The 12,750-nt window shown below is 37.3% G+C and overlaps 1 protein-coding gene across 1 annotated transcript in view; it reads left to right on the top strand.

Annotated features, from left to right (window-relative positions):
- The window catches only part of SPCS2 (signal peptidase complex subunit 2), a 43,878-nt gene that overhangs the window by 17,971 nt on the left and 13,157 nt on the right, over positions 1 to 12,750 (top strand). Inside the window, exons 2-3 of the mRNA XM_077113576.1 lie at positions 5,983 to 6,066; positions 6,618 to 6,782. Coding sequence (XP_076969691.1) covers positions 5,983 to 6,066; positions 6,618 to 6,782 — 249 coding nt within the window. The remainder of the gene's footprint in view (positions 1 to 5,982; positions 6,067 to 6,617; positions 6,783 to 12,750) is intronic.

Genomic DNA, 12,750 nt, shown 5'->3' with positions numbered 1-12,750 from the left:
TCCATCCATGTTATTACATGCTTCATAAGTTTATCCTGTCTTAAAGCTGCATAATATTCCATCGTATGTATATACCACAGTTTGTTTAGCCACTCTTCTGTTGATGGAGATTTTGGCTGTTTCCATCTCTTTGCAATTGTAAATAACGCTGCTATAAACATTGGTGTGCAAATGTCCGTTTGTGTCTTTGCCCTTAATTCCTTTGAGTAGATTCCCAGCAATGGTATTGCTGGGTCGTATGGCAATTCTATATTCAGCTTTTTGAGGAACCGCCAAACTGCCTTCCACAGTGGTTGCACCCTTTGACATTCCCACCAACAGTGGATGAGTGTGCCTCTTTCTCCGCATCCTCTCCAGCACTTGTCATTTTCTGTTTTGTTGATAATGGCCATTCTGGTGGGTGTGAGATGATATCTCATTGTGGTTTTGATTTGCATTTCTCTAATGGCCAGGGACATTGAGCATCTCTTCATGTGCCTTTTGGCCATTTGTATTTCCTCTTCTGATAGGTGTCTGTTCAAGTCTTTTTCCCATTTTGTAATTGGGTTGGCTGTCTTTTTGTTGTTGAGTTGAACAATCTCTTTATAAATTCTGGATACTAGACCTTTATCTGATATGTCATTTCCAAATATTGTCTCCCATTGTGTAGGCTGTCTTTCTACTTTCTTGATGAAGTTCTTTGATGCACAGAAGTGTTTAATTTTGAGGAGCTCCCATTTATTTATTTCCTTCTTCAGTGCTCTTGCTTTAGGTTTAAGGTCCATAAAACCGCCTCCAGTTGTAAGATTCATAAGATATCTCCCAACATTTTCCTCTAACTGTTTTATGGTCTTAGACCTAATGTTTAGATCTTTGATCCATATTGAGTTAACTTTTGTATAAGGTGTGAGACATGGGTCTTCTTTCATTCTTTTGCATATTATTCAAGTATGGTGGTAGAATAAAAGGACATTTTCAAATATGTAAGATCTCAGAATTTACTTCCCATGTATGTTTTTTTTCAAGGGAGCCACTAGAGGATGTGCTTCACCAAAACAAGGGTATGGTAAACCAAGAAAAGAGTAAAATGTGGTGTCTTAAGAAAAGGAGACAGCCCAAGAGAGAAGTTAGGAAATCTCCAAGGTTATGGTAAAGGGAGATGCAAGAATGACTGCTGTGCAGCAGGCCTGAAAAGCAACCGTTCCAAGTAGGCACCAAGAGAGGTTTCTTCAAGAAGATGAAATTCACAATGCTGAATATGTTTGAACATATTGAGAGGAGATTTAAACAATTGGGGGAGAATTTGAGGATAAATTGGTGATAAATTTATGGTGTAAGCAAAGAAACAGTAACTCCAAAGAAAACAAAAGAGTAGTTATGTGCAGAAAAGACAAAGTAATTCTAGGATACTACATGACTCATCTGTGAAGTGCTAATGGTCATAATGTAGACGCTGAATAATGATCTAACCAAAATTAAGATAGTATAAGAACAAACCAGGTTTAATATACAATGACTGGATTAGAAGAATGGGGTTGGAGATAAATGTGCATGTTAAAGTGGATGGAACACCTAAATTCCATCTTTCACACTAAGAAATAAATAGGTATAATGCCAGAAACTGGAAAAATAAAATACTTCATGTATGTAGCAATTAAAGTGGTTTTTAGAGATACAGAGGTAAAGGAGATGAAAGTAGTTTTCTCTGGGGAATGGGAAATGGCATGGCAAGGGCAGGTCTTACAGGGAAACAAGGACTGCTATTTTCTTCATAATTTAGAAACCTCTTTTTCTATGTATGTATATGACTTCGGTGCACATAATAACTGAGTTTTGTGAATATGTGATTGTTTATTGTGCCCAAAATGCGTGTATCTGTATTATGCAGGGGAAAATGAGGGCAAAAATTGTGTGTGAAGTTGTAGCATCTGATATATCTTTTAATTTACAATACTGCCTGTGTCGGGGTCTGCAGACCACCCCCAGATCTGGTTATTTGCTGTAAGGACTCATGGCCCAGATTTTTTATAGTGAAAGGATGCAAAGCAAAGTCAGCAAAGGGAGAAGGCACATTGGGCAAAGTCCAGAGGAAACCAAGTGCACGATTTCAAAAGTGTTCTCTCCGTGGAGTCTCACAGGACCTAATAAATTCCTCTGGCAACTAGTCCTGGCAGTGCCTGTGAACTTTTTTTTTTGTCTACTAGGGAAGCTCAGTAGAGATTCAGTACCCAAGGTTCTTACTGAGGGCTGGTAAAGTAGGGACATGCCAAAATCTGAGCCTCCTGGAAGGAAGGCAGGTGTTCAGAATAAATAACATTGTCTCTGCAACAGTTTAGACAGTGAGAACACTTAAGGAAATTTTTATATCAGTGTAGGGAACTGTTGACCAGTTAAACTTTTCAGGCTCCAGCTGAAAGCCAACCTTGCAAGCAGGGCTTTCTAAGAATAGCAGTTTGGGGTATTGTGCCAGTCTGAATCTGTGGTGGACTCCAGAAAAACTATGACCTTTATTCCTCATTCAGTATTGCTGGGTGGGAGCATATTGATTGTTTCCATGAAGATGTGACCCACTCAATTGTGGGTGCTAACTTGATTAGATGATTTCCATGGAGGTGTATCTCCACCTGCTGAAGGTGGAGTTGCTTACCGGAATCCTTTAAAAGAGGAAACATTTTGGAGAGGGTCCCTTTTGGTAGAGCCACGAGAAAGCCGGCAGATGCTACCATGTTTGCCATGTGCCCTGCCAGCTGAGAGAGAAATGTTGAATGTCATCGGCATTGTTGAACCAAGGTATCTTTCCCTGGATGCGTTAAATTGAACATTTCTATAGACTTGTTTTAATTGGGGCATTTTCTTGGCCTTGGAAGTGTAAACTAGCATCTGATTAAATTCCCTTTTTTAAAAGCCATTCCGTTTCTGGTATATTGCATTCCGGCAGCTAGCAAACTATAACAGGTATGCTATTTTAACTCTTTTCTGTACAGTGCCTTATTTATCTATCTATCTGATCTATCTTTATCATATTTCTATCCTATCTATCTATCTAATCTGTCTATCTAAATCTGTCTATCCTGGGCTTCTGTATGTGAGGTCCTCCATAAAATAAATTATTTGCTTTGTCTTTTTATTTTTATTACTGTAAAAGCATCTTGCACTTAAGATTGAGGAAGATAAGAATGAGGGTGGGAAAAGCATCTAAAACACCCTGAAAACAGTGACGAGAACATGGAGAGTACCATGCATTTTAGTTGATGAACAGTTTTTAGAGAATGATGGAAAATGAACAGAAAAATTAGCACCAGTCCCCCAAATATTTCTCTCTACTAAAGCAGAGATGCTGTTTGCTTTGAAATGGGCTGATGTGTTCATTCACACAGAGTGTATGACGCCCCCATTTCTTTAGAAATCAAATCATAAAGTTTCTTGTGATGCACGTAATTCAATGGAAATGTCCTGTTTCACACGAAATTGCTTTTAGGTACCACCCGGTGGAGTTATAGCTGAGGCTATTTCAACACATGCTGTAATGGTTGCTTTTGCATTTTATCCCTCGGAATTAACAAGAAATTATTCTCTGTGGATTTTAGAGGCAAGTTTCTTTTTTGTAATGCACTGCAGGTGGTGAGATGTGACTAGGTTTCTGTGAGAATATGATTTTTCTTTTTAGAATGACCTAAAATTTTAAATTATTTTATTCTGACTTTATCTCACAAGTGATTCAAATTTTCTCATGCATTCTGGCTGTATAAGTTCTTTCTTTTGCTTGTTGTTATTAAAATAGCATTTACTTGACTGAACCTAAGTAAACTGTTTGGCTAGAAAGCCTGTTAATTTCTTCTTGGTTCAATTTGTATTTTTAAAATTAGGTGTCATACTTGTTTTGTAGGCTGGCTTGCTGGGAGAATCAATATTGCAGCATTCTGCCATGAGTAATTTTTTTCAAAAATGCTGTTTTTATAAGGCACCAGAGAAGAAAAACTTGAAGTTTTTTTTTTTTTTTTTTTTTATTGACAGGCCCTTGGAATCAAACCTGGGTCTCCAGGTCTCTGGCATGGCAGGTGAGAATTCTGCCACTGAGCCACCGTGCACCCCGCTTGACTGATTTTTAATCACTTGAAGTATGACTGTTATATTTCATATTTTTTCCAACAAACAGAACAGTTATTTCTTTTTTGTGTGATCGTATATAGAATCACTTTTTTGGAATAATATCGATGAAATAATTAGAAAGATAAATATGAGGATCTCTTCTTTGTCCTTCAGAAAAGTAACCCATTCTAAAGCCAGATGAATTTTTGATTGTCAGCTGGTTTGTAATTTTTATGAGATACAGTATTTGTCTACTTGATCTAAAAAAAAAAAAATCAGTAGGCCATTGTGAAGACAGGTTTACTGAATTATTTGTAGCACCTTGTTCCACATAAGTTACATTTACTTAATCACTTGCGTTTAAGAAAACTTTTGACTGTATAATATATTCATGTGGTTAAAAATTAAGGAGGCATATGCTGGTGAGTGTAATAAGGCAGACACAAGAAGATAAATTTTGTATGATTTCACTGATATGAAATAATCACAATAAGTAAATTTGTAGAGCCAGGAACTAGAATACAGGTTTTCAGGGACCTAAGTGGGGTGGAGAATGGGGGTGGGGGGGTAATGCTTAATTGGTACAGAGTTTCTGTTTGGAATAATGGAAATAAAGGAAATATCAATATAATGATTCAGCAATTATATTCATCTGTTAAATCCTATCGTCTCTGTATAACTCCACCATTACCTTTGAGCTTTCTATCCCTCTTTAGAGGTGTTTGAGTTGTGGCCATTCTAACTTTTTCATGTTGGAAGGGTCTGTCACTAGTATGGGGTAGGAAGATGGAGAGAACGCAATGTAGCACAGCCAAGCAGCTCAGCATTCCTCATCTCAGCACTAGCAGCTCAGCCCAGGCCTTTGGAGATGCAGAAAGAAGTCACCCCGGGGAAAGTTGTTGGAACCCAGGGGCCTGGAGAGAAGACCAGCAGAGACCATCTTGTGCCTTCCACGTAAGAAAGAACCTCAGTGGAAAGTTAGCTGCCTTTCCTCTGAAGAACCAACAAAATAAATCCCCTTTTATTAAAAGCCAATCCGTCTCTGGTGTGTTGCATTCCGGCAGCCAGCAAACTAGAACAGCCCTCTAGCTTTCAGGACTTATCTGGTTGAGGGATCCATCTGGAAGTTGTAGGTTTCTGGAAAGTTACTGTAGTGCATGGAACCCTTGTGAAATCTTATATGTTACCCTAGGTGTTCTTTAGGATTGGTTGGAATGGTCCTGGTTGGGGTTTGGCAGTTTATGATAGGCAGCAATGTCTAACTGAAACTTGCATAAGAGCAACTTCCAGGGTAGCTTCTCGACTCTATTTGAACTCTCTCTCCCACTGATACTATATTAGTTTCACTTCTTTTCCTCGTTTTGGTCAGGATGGAATTGTTGATCCCACGGTGCCAGGGCCAGATTCATCCCTGGGAGTCATTTTCATGCCGCCAGGGAGACTTTCACCCCTGGATGTCTTGTCGCACATAGAAGGGAGGGCAATGATTTCACTTGCAGAGTTGGGCTTAGAGAGAGTGAGGCCACATCTGTGCAGCAAAAGAGGTCCTCCAGAAGTAACTTTTAGGCATGCCTATAGTAGACTAAGCTCTGCTACCTACCTAAGCTTCACGAGAGTAAATCTCAAGATCAAGGGTATGGCCTGTTGATTTGGGTGTCCCTGAAGTTTGCCACAGTATCAGGGGATTTCCTGATGGTAAAGTTTAATACTTTCATATTTTTTCTCCCATCCCTCAAGGGACTTTGCCAGTACTTTTTAACTTCATTTTAAAATGTCTTTCCTTTTAGAATCTCAGCATCAGAAGAGAAAGAACAGATGTTACATATACTTGAGTGTGCTCTCAAGGAAGTGTTTCATTTTACTTTCAGAAAGATGCCAGTCTCTTGATGCATAAGTTTTCTCTTTGTTTTACAGTGGAAGATTGATGATAAGCCTGTAAAAATTGACAAGTGGGATGGATCAGCTGTGAAAAATTCTTTGGATGATTCTGCCAAAAAGGTACTTTTTTGAGGAGGTGTGCATTTGTTTGTATACAGTTGACAACCGATTTCCTGGAGGATATTTTTCTCTGTAACTGGAATGACCTTAGTTTTCAGTTTTAGAAATCTAACTGAAAGCATTTTCTTAAGTTTTCACAGTATAGTAGGGAAAAATGTGTTAAAATATAAATGTTAGTTATCTCAAGCTGCTCCATGAATTCCCTAATTGGTGAATTCTCCAAAGCTGGTAATTTATTGTTTTTGAGATTAATTAGCCTAGGGCAGAGAAGGTGGAAGGAAAATAGGATGTTCATCTCTGATTGATCCATCCTAAGGGAAAAATCGAAGATTAAAAAAATATATTTGTTACGTGAAGGATTAATGAACTCTTTTTCTGCTAGAATCCTTTATAAACAACTTGAATCTTGTTTTCTTGGAGTGATAAAATCCCAATAGGAGAGAACTATTTGATAATTTACATGATTCTTTTCATAATTTTTATCATGAAATTAAGAATAAAAGTTATTAGGAAGGAAGCATTTCTGTTAACTTCCTTTTTCTTCCCACTAGGTTCTTCTGGAAAAATACAAGTATGTGGAGAATTTTGGTCTGATTGATGGTCGCCTCACCATTTGTACAATCTCCTGTTTTTTTGCCATAGTGGCTTTGATTTGGGATTATGTGCACCCCTTTCCAGAGTCCAAGCCAGTTTTGGCTTTGTGTGTCATATCATATCCTTTGTTTATATGCAGATTTGTTTTCTAGTGACTAGTTTCTAAAATCTCTGTTGCTATGCCTCCTTGAACAAACTTTCATCTCAGGACTTGCTAATGTTAGAGTTTAACAGCATGAGCTGTGGGCATCCATAAATATATGTTGTAACTGTCATTGATACTTTATATTTTAATTCTGTTTGGTAGTTAATGTAGAAGTTATTATAATCCAGGTACAACGACTGAACAGCAATATACGTAAGTAATAGTGAGAGCTTGCTCTTCTCATTTGTAGGCCAGAACTTTTCCTGTTAGACCAGGCTGCCTCAAGCCAATCATTCCAGATCATTTGAGAAGGATCCAATTTTGAAGATGTGTCAGGTTCCTTAAAGGAAGGGGCTGGCCTGGGAGGTACTGACATGATATATAGATGTGGTTTGTATGGTTTATGTTAACATTGGGATTAAGAATTCTGGGCCTGGGTTTGAAATCCTGCTCTGATGCTAAGGTGGTTAGCTAGATCTTGTGCTAATAAGAACTTCTTTGAGTTAATGTTTGAATGTTGGTCATTTATAAATGTGGGTAATACATACAGTCATCATAAAGATTAAATGAGAGATTTTATAATGCCTTTGGTATGTAATAGGCTCTGAAATGTTTCCTTCCCTCTCCTTTTTGTTAAATGTAGAATCCTGAATTTGTTACCAACCTAACTTGATTATTTCTCTAAAAGTTGAATACAAAGAACTTTTTATTGTACTATTGCCATTATTATAAAAGTTACATGTGTTCATATGAGAAAATTTTCTTGTGTACCTTTCTCCGCAGGTCCTTCTGTTGCATACCTTTCTCTGCTTTTTTTTCATAAAAGTATATTGGACATCTTTCCATATTAGTACATGCAGCTCTACCTCAGTTTATTTTGTCATAATTAGAGAAGTTAGTTTACGAAAAGTTTTGTAAACGTTTTTCTCTAAACTTGAAAAAGGTTTACAGAAAAATCGTCTAGAAAATAAATTCCCATATAACAGCCCCTCCCCCAAATTAACACCTCCATCAGTGTGGCACATTTGTTACAATTAATGGAAGAACGTTATTATAATTGTGCTGTTAACTATAGTCTATGGTTTACATTAAGATTCACTGTGTTATATAGTCCCATGGTTGGTTGGTTGGTTGGTTTTAATTTATTGTAGTAACATATGTGACGTAAAATTACTCTTTTTTAACCACATTCAAATACATAATCTAGAGGTGTTAAATACATTCACAGTCTTGTGTTATCATCATCTCCATCCATTAGCAAAACTTTTCCATCACCCCAAATACAAACTCTGTACAATTTAAGCATTAGCTCCCTATTCCCTACCCCCACCTGGCCCCTGGTAACTTTTATTCTAGTTTCTGACACTAAGAAAATTGCTTATTGTAATTATTTCATATCAATGAGATCATACAATATTTGTCCTTTTCTGTTTGACTCATTTCACTCAGTATGATGTCTTTGAAGTAACCCCATTTTGTCACATGTATCAGAACTTCATTCCTTTTTACAGCTAAATAATATTCCATTGTATGTATACCCACATTTTGTTTATCCATTCATCAGTTGGTGGACACTTGAATTGTTTCCATCTTTGACAATTGTGAATAATGCTGCTATGAACGGTACAGATATCCATTTGAGTTCCTGCTTTTAGTTCTTTTGGGTGTATATCTAGAAATGGGATTGCTGGATCATATGGTAATTCTGTATTTAACTTTCTGAGGAATTGTCAAAATGTTTTCCTCAGTGGCTGCACCATTTTATATTCCCACCTACAGTGAACAGTATTCTTTTTCTCCATGTCCTCTCCAACACTTGTAATTTTTTCTTACTTGTAGCCATTTTAGTGGATATAAAATGGTATCTCATTGTGGCTTTGATTTGCATTTCCCTAAATAGCTGATGAAGTTGAGCATCTTTTCATTGTTTTTTGGCTGTTTGTATAACTTTGGGAAAATGTCTATTCAAGTCTTGTGCCTATTTTTTAATGGAGTTGTTTATCTTCTTGTTGAGTTATAGGATTTCATAATATATTCTGAATATCAGATGTGCATCTACCTCATTCTTAATAGCCCGTACTGCTATTTCATGACTGCCTTGCCTTGTACCTGCACTGTACTTCCTTTTTTTTTTTTTTTGCTTTTAACTTTTTTTTAATTGTATACCATATATAAAAAGCAATAGTCTTCAAAGCACTCTTCAATAAGTAGTTACAGGACACATCCCAGAATTTGTTATGGGTTTCCATACCGTCATGTCAGAGTTTTCCTTGTAGCTGCTCCAAAACATTGGTGGCTAGAAGGAATAAATATTTTTTTTTATCATCACAATAGACTTTTTTTTGTGTGAAAAATAACATGTCCAAAAAAGCAACAAATTTCAAAGCACAGCATAGCAATTACTTGGAGAACAGATTTCAGAGTTTGGTATGGGTTGCAGTTCTACAATTCTAGAAGAATTTTTTTTAGAAATTTTTACTTTAGCTGCTCTGAGATACTGGAGACCAAAAGAAATGCCAATATAATGATTTCAGCCCTTATGTTTGACTTCAACCTCATTATCTAACTGTACACTCATCTCTAGATTCTATGTATCTCTAAATCCCCTATATTCTGTATTATAAGCCTCTGATTTTACCTTTGCCATGGTCATAAAAGTAGAGTCATACAGTGTCTATCCTTTTGTGTCTGGTTTATTTCATTCAGCATTCTATCTTTGTTTTTCCTAGTATGACTTGTAATTTTTTGCTGGTGTCTAGGCGTCTGATTTCCTTGATTAGTTTGCTTTGGAAGTAGTTTTCATTCTTTTTCTTAGAGTTTACTTGTTGGTTGGCTTTGTTTTCTATCTGTTCTTTGCCATTCAGTTCAGCTTATTCTAGTCCTCTAGCATAGCTTCTGCTGAACTGTCAGAATTTTTTGTCTCGTGTTTTTTTATTCTTGCCCTGCCTGTATGGAACCTTTTTGAGGAATGTCTCCCCAAATATGATTGACCCCAATCAGATTTTCCCAGACAAAGCAGGCGCAGATTTCAGAATGAGAGTGTAATCACTATCAGATTTCCCTGAGGATGAAACCTGGCAGATATTCTGACTTTTCTGTGCTTTTCCTATCCTGCCCAGCAGGTGGCATTTGTCAGCCCCCACAGCTCCCTACAAGGTCCCCACTGGTGGTGTGGAGCCTTTAATTCTCGGCCTGCCAGGGGTATGGTTGAAATAGAGGCTGCCATAGGTTCTTTTTTGTTTTATTTTCTTTAAATATTTTTATTGAGAAATATCCACGCACATACAGTCCAATCATATTATACAACCAATGGCTCACAATATCATCACATAGTTGTGTATTCTTCACCATGCTCATTTTTAGAACATTCACATCACTCCAGAAAAAAAGAAAAAGAAAGAACTCATACATTCCATACCCCTTACTCCTCCCTCTCATTGACCCACAGTATTTCAATCTACCTAATTTTTGCCCTATATTCCCCTTCTTATTTATTTATCTATTATCCTTACTTTTTTTTTTTACTCATCTGTCCATACCCTGGATATAAGGAGCATCAGACACAAGGTTCTCACAATCACACAGTCACATTGTAAAAGCTATAGTTACATAGTCTTCTTCAAGAATCAAGGCTTCTGGAACACAGTTTAACAATTTCAGGTACTTCCCTCTAACCACTCCAGTACACCATAAACCAGAAAGGAACATCTATATAATGCATAAGAATAACCACCAGGAAAACCTCTTAACTCTGTTTGAAACCCATCACCACTGAGACTTTATTTTGTCTCATTTCTCTCTTCCCCCTTTTCATCAAAAAAGCTTTCTCAGTCCCATGACGCCAGGTCCCAGCTCATCCTTGAGAGTCAGGTCCCACTTTGCCAGAGAGATTTATACCCATGGGAGTTATGTCTCACGTAGGGGGGAAGGCAGTGAGTTCATCTGCCAAGTTGAAATAGAGAGGCTACACTTGAGCAACAAAAGAGGTTCTCTGGGGGTGATTTTATACATAATTATCATAGGCTTAGCTTCTCCTTTGCAGGAATAAGCTTCATAGGTATGAGCCCCAAGATTGAGGCCTCAGCCTATCGAATTGGTTGTCCCCACTGCTTACAAGAATATCAGGAATTCTAAATGGGAAAGTTGGATATTTCCTCCTTTCTCTCCAGTCTTCGAAGGGGACTTTGCAAATACTTTTTAATTCTCTGTCCAGATTTCTCTGGAATACATCAGAATATCACACTAACCTGTACAAATCACAAGATCTCATGCCCTATTCAAGATTCCATGTAATTATGGTGTTCAAGTAAACTTACCATACAAGTTAAGTTAGATAATATGAATTTTGCACCAAATAAACATCTCTCCCTTTGGTCTCACAGAGTTTGAAGCTTGAAAATGTGGGCCATATTATCCTTTACCCAATATTCTGATTTACCTTAGTCCTATCCAGATCAGCTTCATTTGTATCTCTAGAAAAAGTCTGATCACTTTTTGAGCTTTTTTAACTGTTCTTGAATGGCATACTGCTGACTTTGATAGCTTCAGAGCGCTAACTGAGTCTCAGGTGTCGCATATATATATACCGAAGTTTTAGGAATGACCACATTATATAAAAACAGCTCAGTATCTCAGAATTTATAAATAAGTTACAACTCCTATATATATGTGACTGCTGCAAGAGCTTACAGTTTAAGAACCTTTACAGTATGCTCCAATGTGATAACCCATGCTCTCAACTTCAATACTCTGAGTTTGTATTTTACAGCTAAATCCATGAGTGAAGCATAATATTCGTCTTTTTGTTTCTAACATTTCATTCACCATACTGTTCTCAAGGTTCATTCACCTAGTTGCATGGCTCACAACTTCATTCCTTCTTACAGTGGTTCAGTAATCCAATGTATATAAACACCACAGTTCCCCCTTCCATTCCTCATTATACCCTTAGGCCACCTTTATCCATTAAGAATCACAAACACTGCCTCTATAAACACCAGTGTGCAAATATTCGTTCTCTCATTTCCTCCAGGTATGTACCTAGCGATGGGGTTGCAGGATCACTTGGCAACCCCATCCCTAGCCTTTTGTGGAACTACCACATTGCCCTCTGGAGGAGCTTTACCTCTCAGCTTCCCTAACAACAGTGAATAGGTATATCTGTTTTTCCACATTTTCTCTAGCACTTGTTTTTCTCTGTTCATTTTTAAACAATTTTATTCCCACATCATGCAATCCAACCTACGTAAATAGTCATACCTTCACCACCATATTCTAAATGAAGATATTCCCTTTTCTTCCACAAAGAATCCATATACCTCTCCCATGCCCCCCCCCACTTGTTGACATTAGTTTTGGCATAATGCCTTTGTTGCATTCAGTGGAAGCAAGTTACAGTGTTACTGTTGACCCTATAGACTCTAGCTTGCATTGATTGTACCTTTTCCTGTATACTGTACATTTTCTACCCCTTGGATTGTTCACATTCATTTGTTCTCCCTCCTGCAAAAACGTCTTTATGTTTGTACATTTAATCACCATCATTGTCTACTCTAGGCATTCCTAACTTATACTGCCTTCAGTCTTTATCTTCTACCTTTCCTTCTGGTTTCTTATGTGCCCCCAGCCCTTCTCCCTCAACCATACTCACATTAAGCTTCATTCAGTGTACTTACATTATTTTGCTTCCATCAGATGGTATTATGCTATCAATTTCTGAATTTTTACAGTCAATCCTGTTGCATAATATGTATTCCTTTAGCACCAAATGCCCAGTCGTTAGTTACCCCTTTTCTGTCTCCTGATAACCTCTGTTAACTTTAACTCTCAAAGTTCACCCATTAATATTAGTTCATATTAGTGAGGCCATATAGTGTTTATCTTTTTCTTTCTGCTTAATTTCACTCATGACTTAATTCTGTTTTATAACTGTGTTGTATGCCATT

Source organism: Tamandua tetradactyla, chromosome 8 (genome assembly GCF_023851605.1).
Source record: "Tamandua tetradactyla isolate mTamTet1 chromosome 8, mTamTet1.pri, whole genome shotgun sequence".
In the NCBI taxonomy this organism is placed as follows: Eukaryota; Metazoa; Chordata; class Mammalia; order Pilosa; family Myrmecophagidae; genus Tamandua; species Tamandua tetradactyla.
Note: the sequence above shows the minus strand (reverse complement) of the source record. Positions and strands in the feature narration are given on the sequence as shown.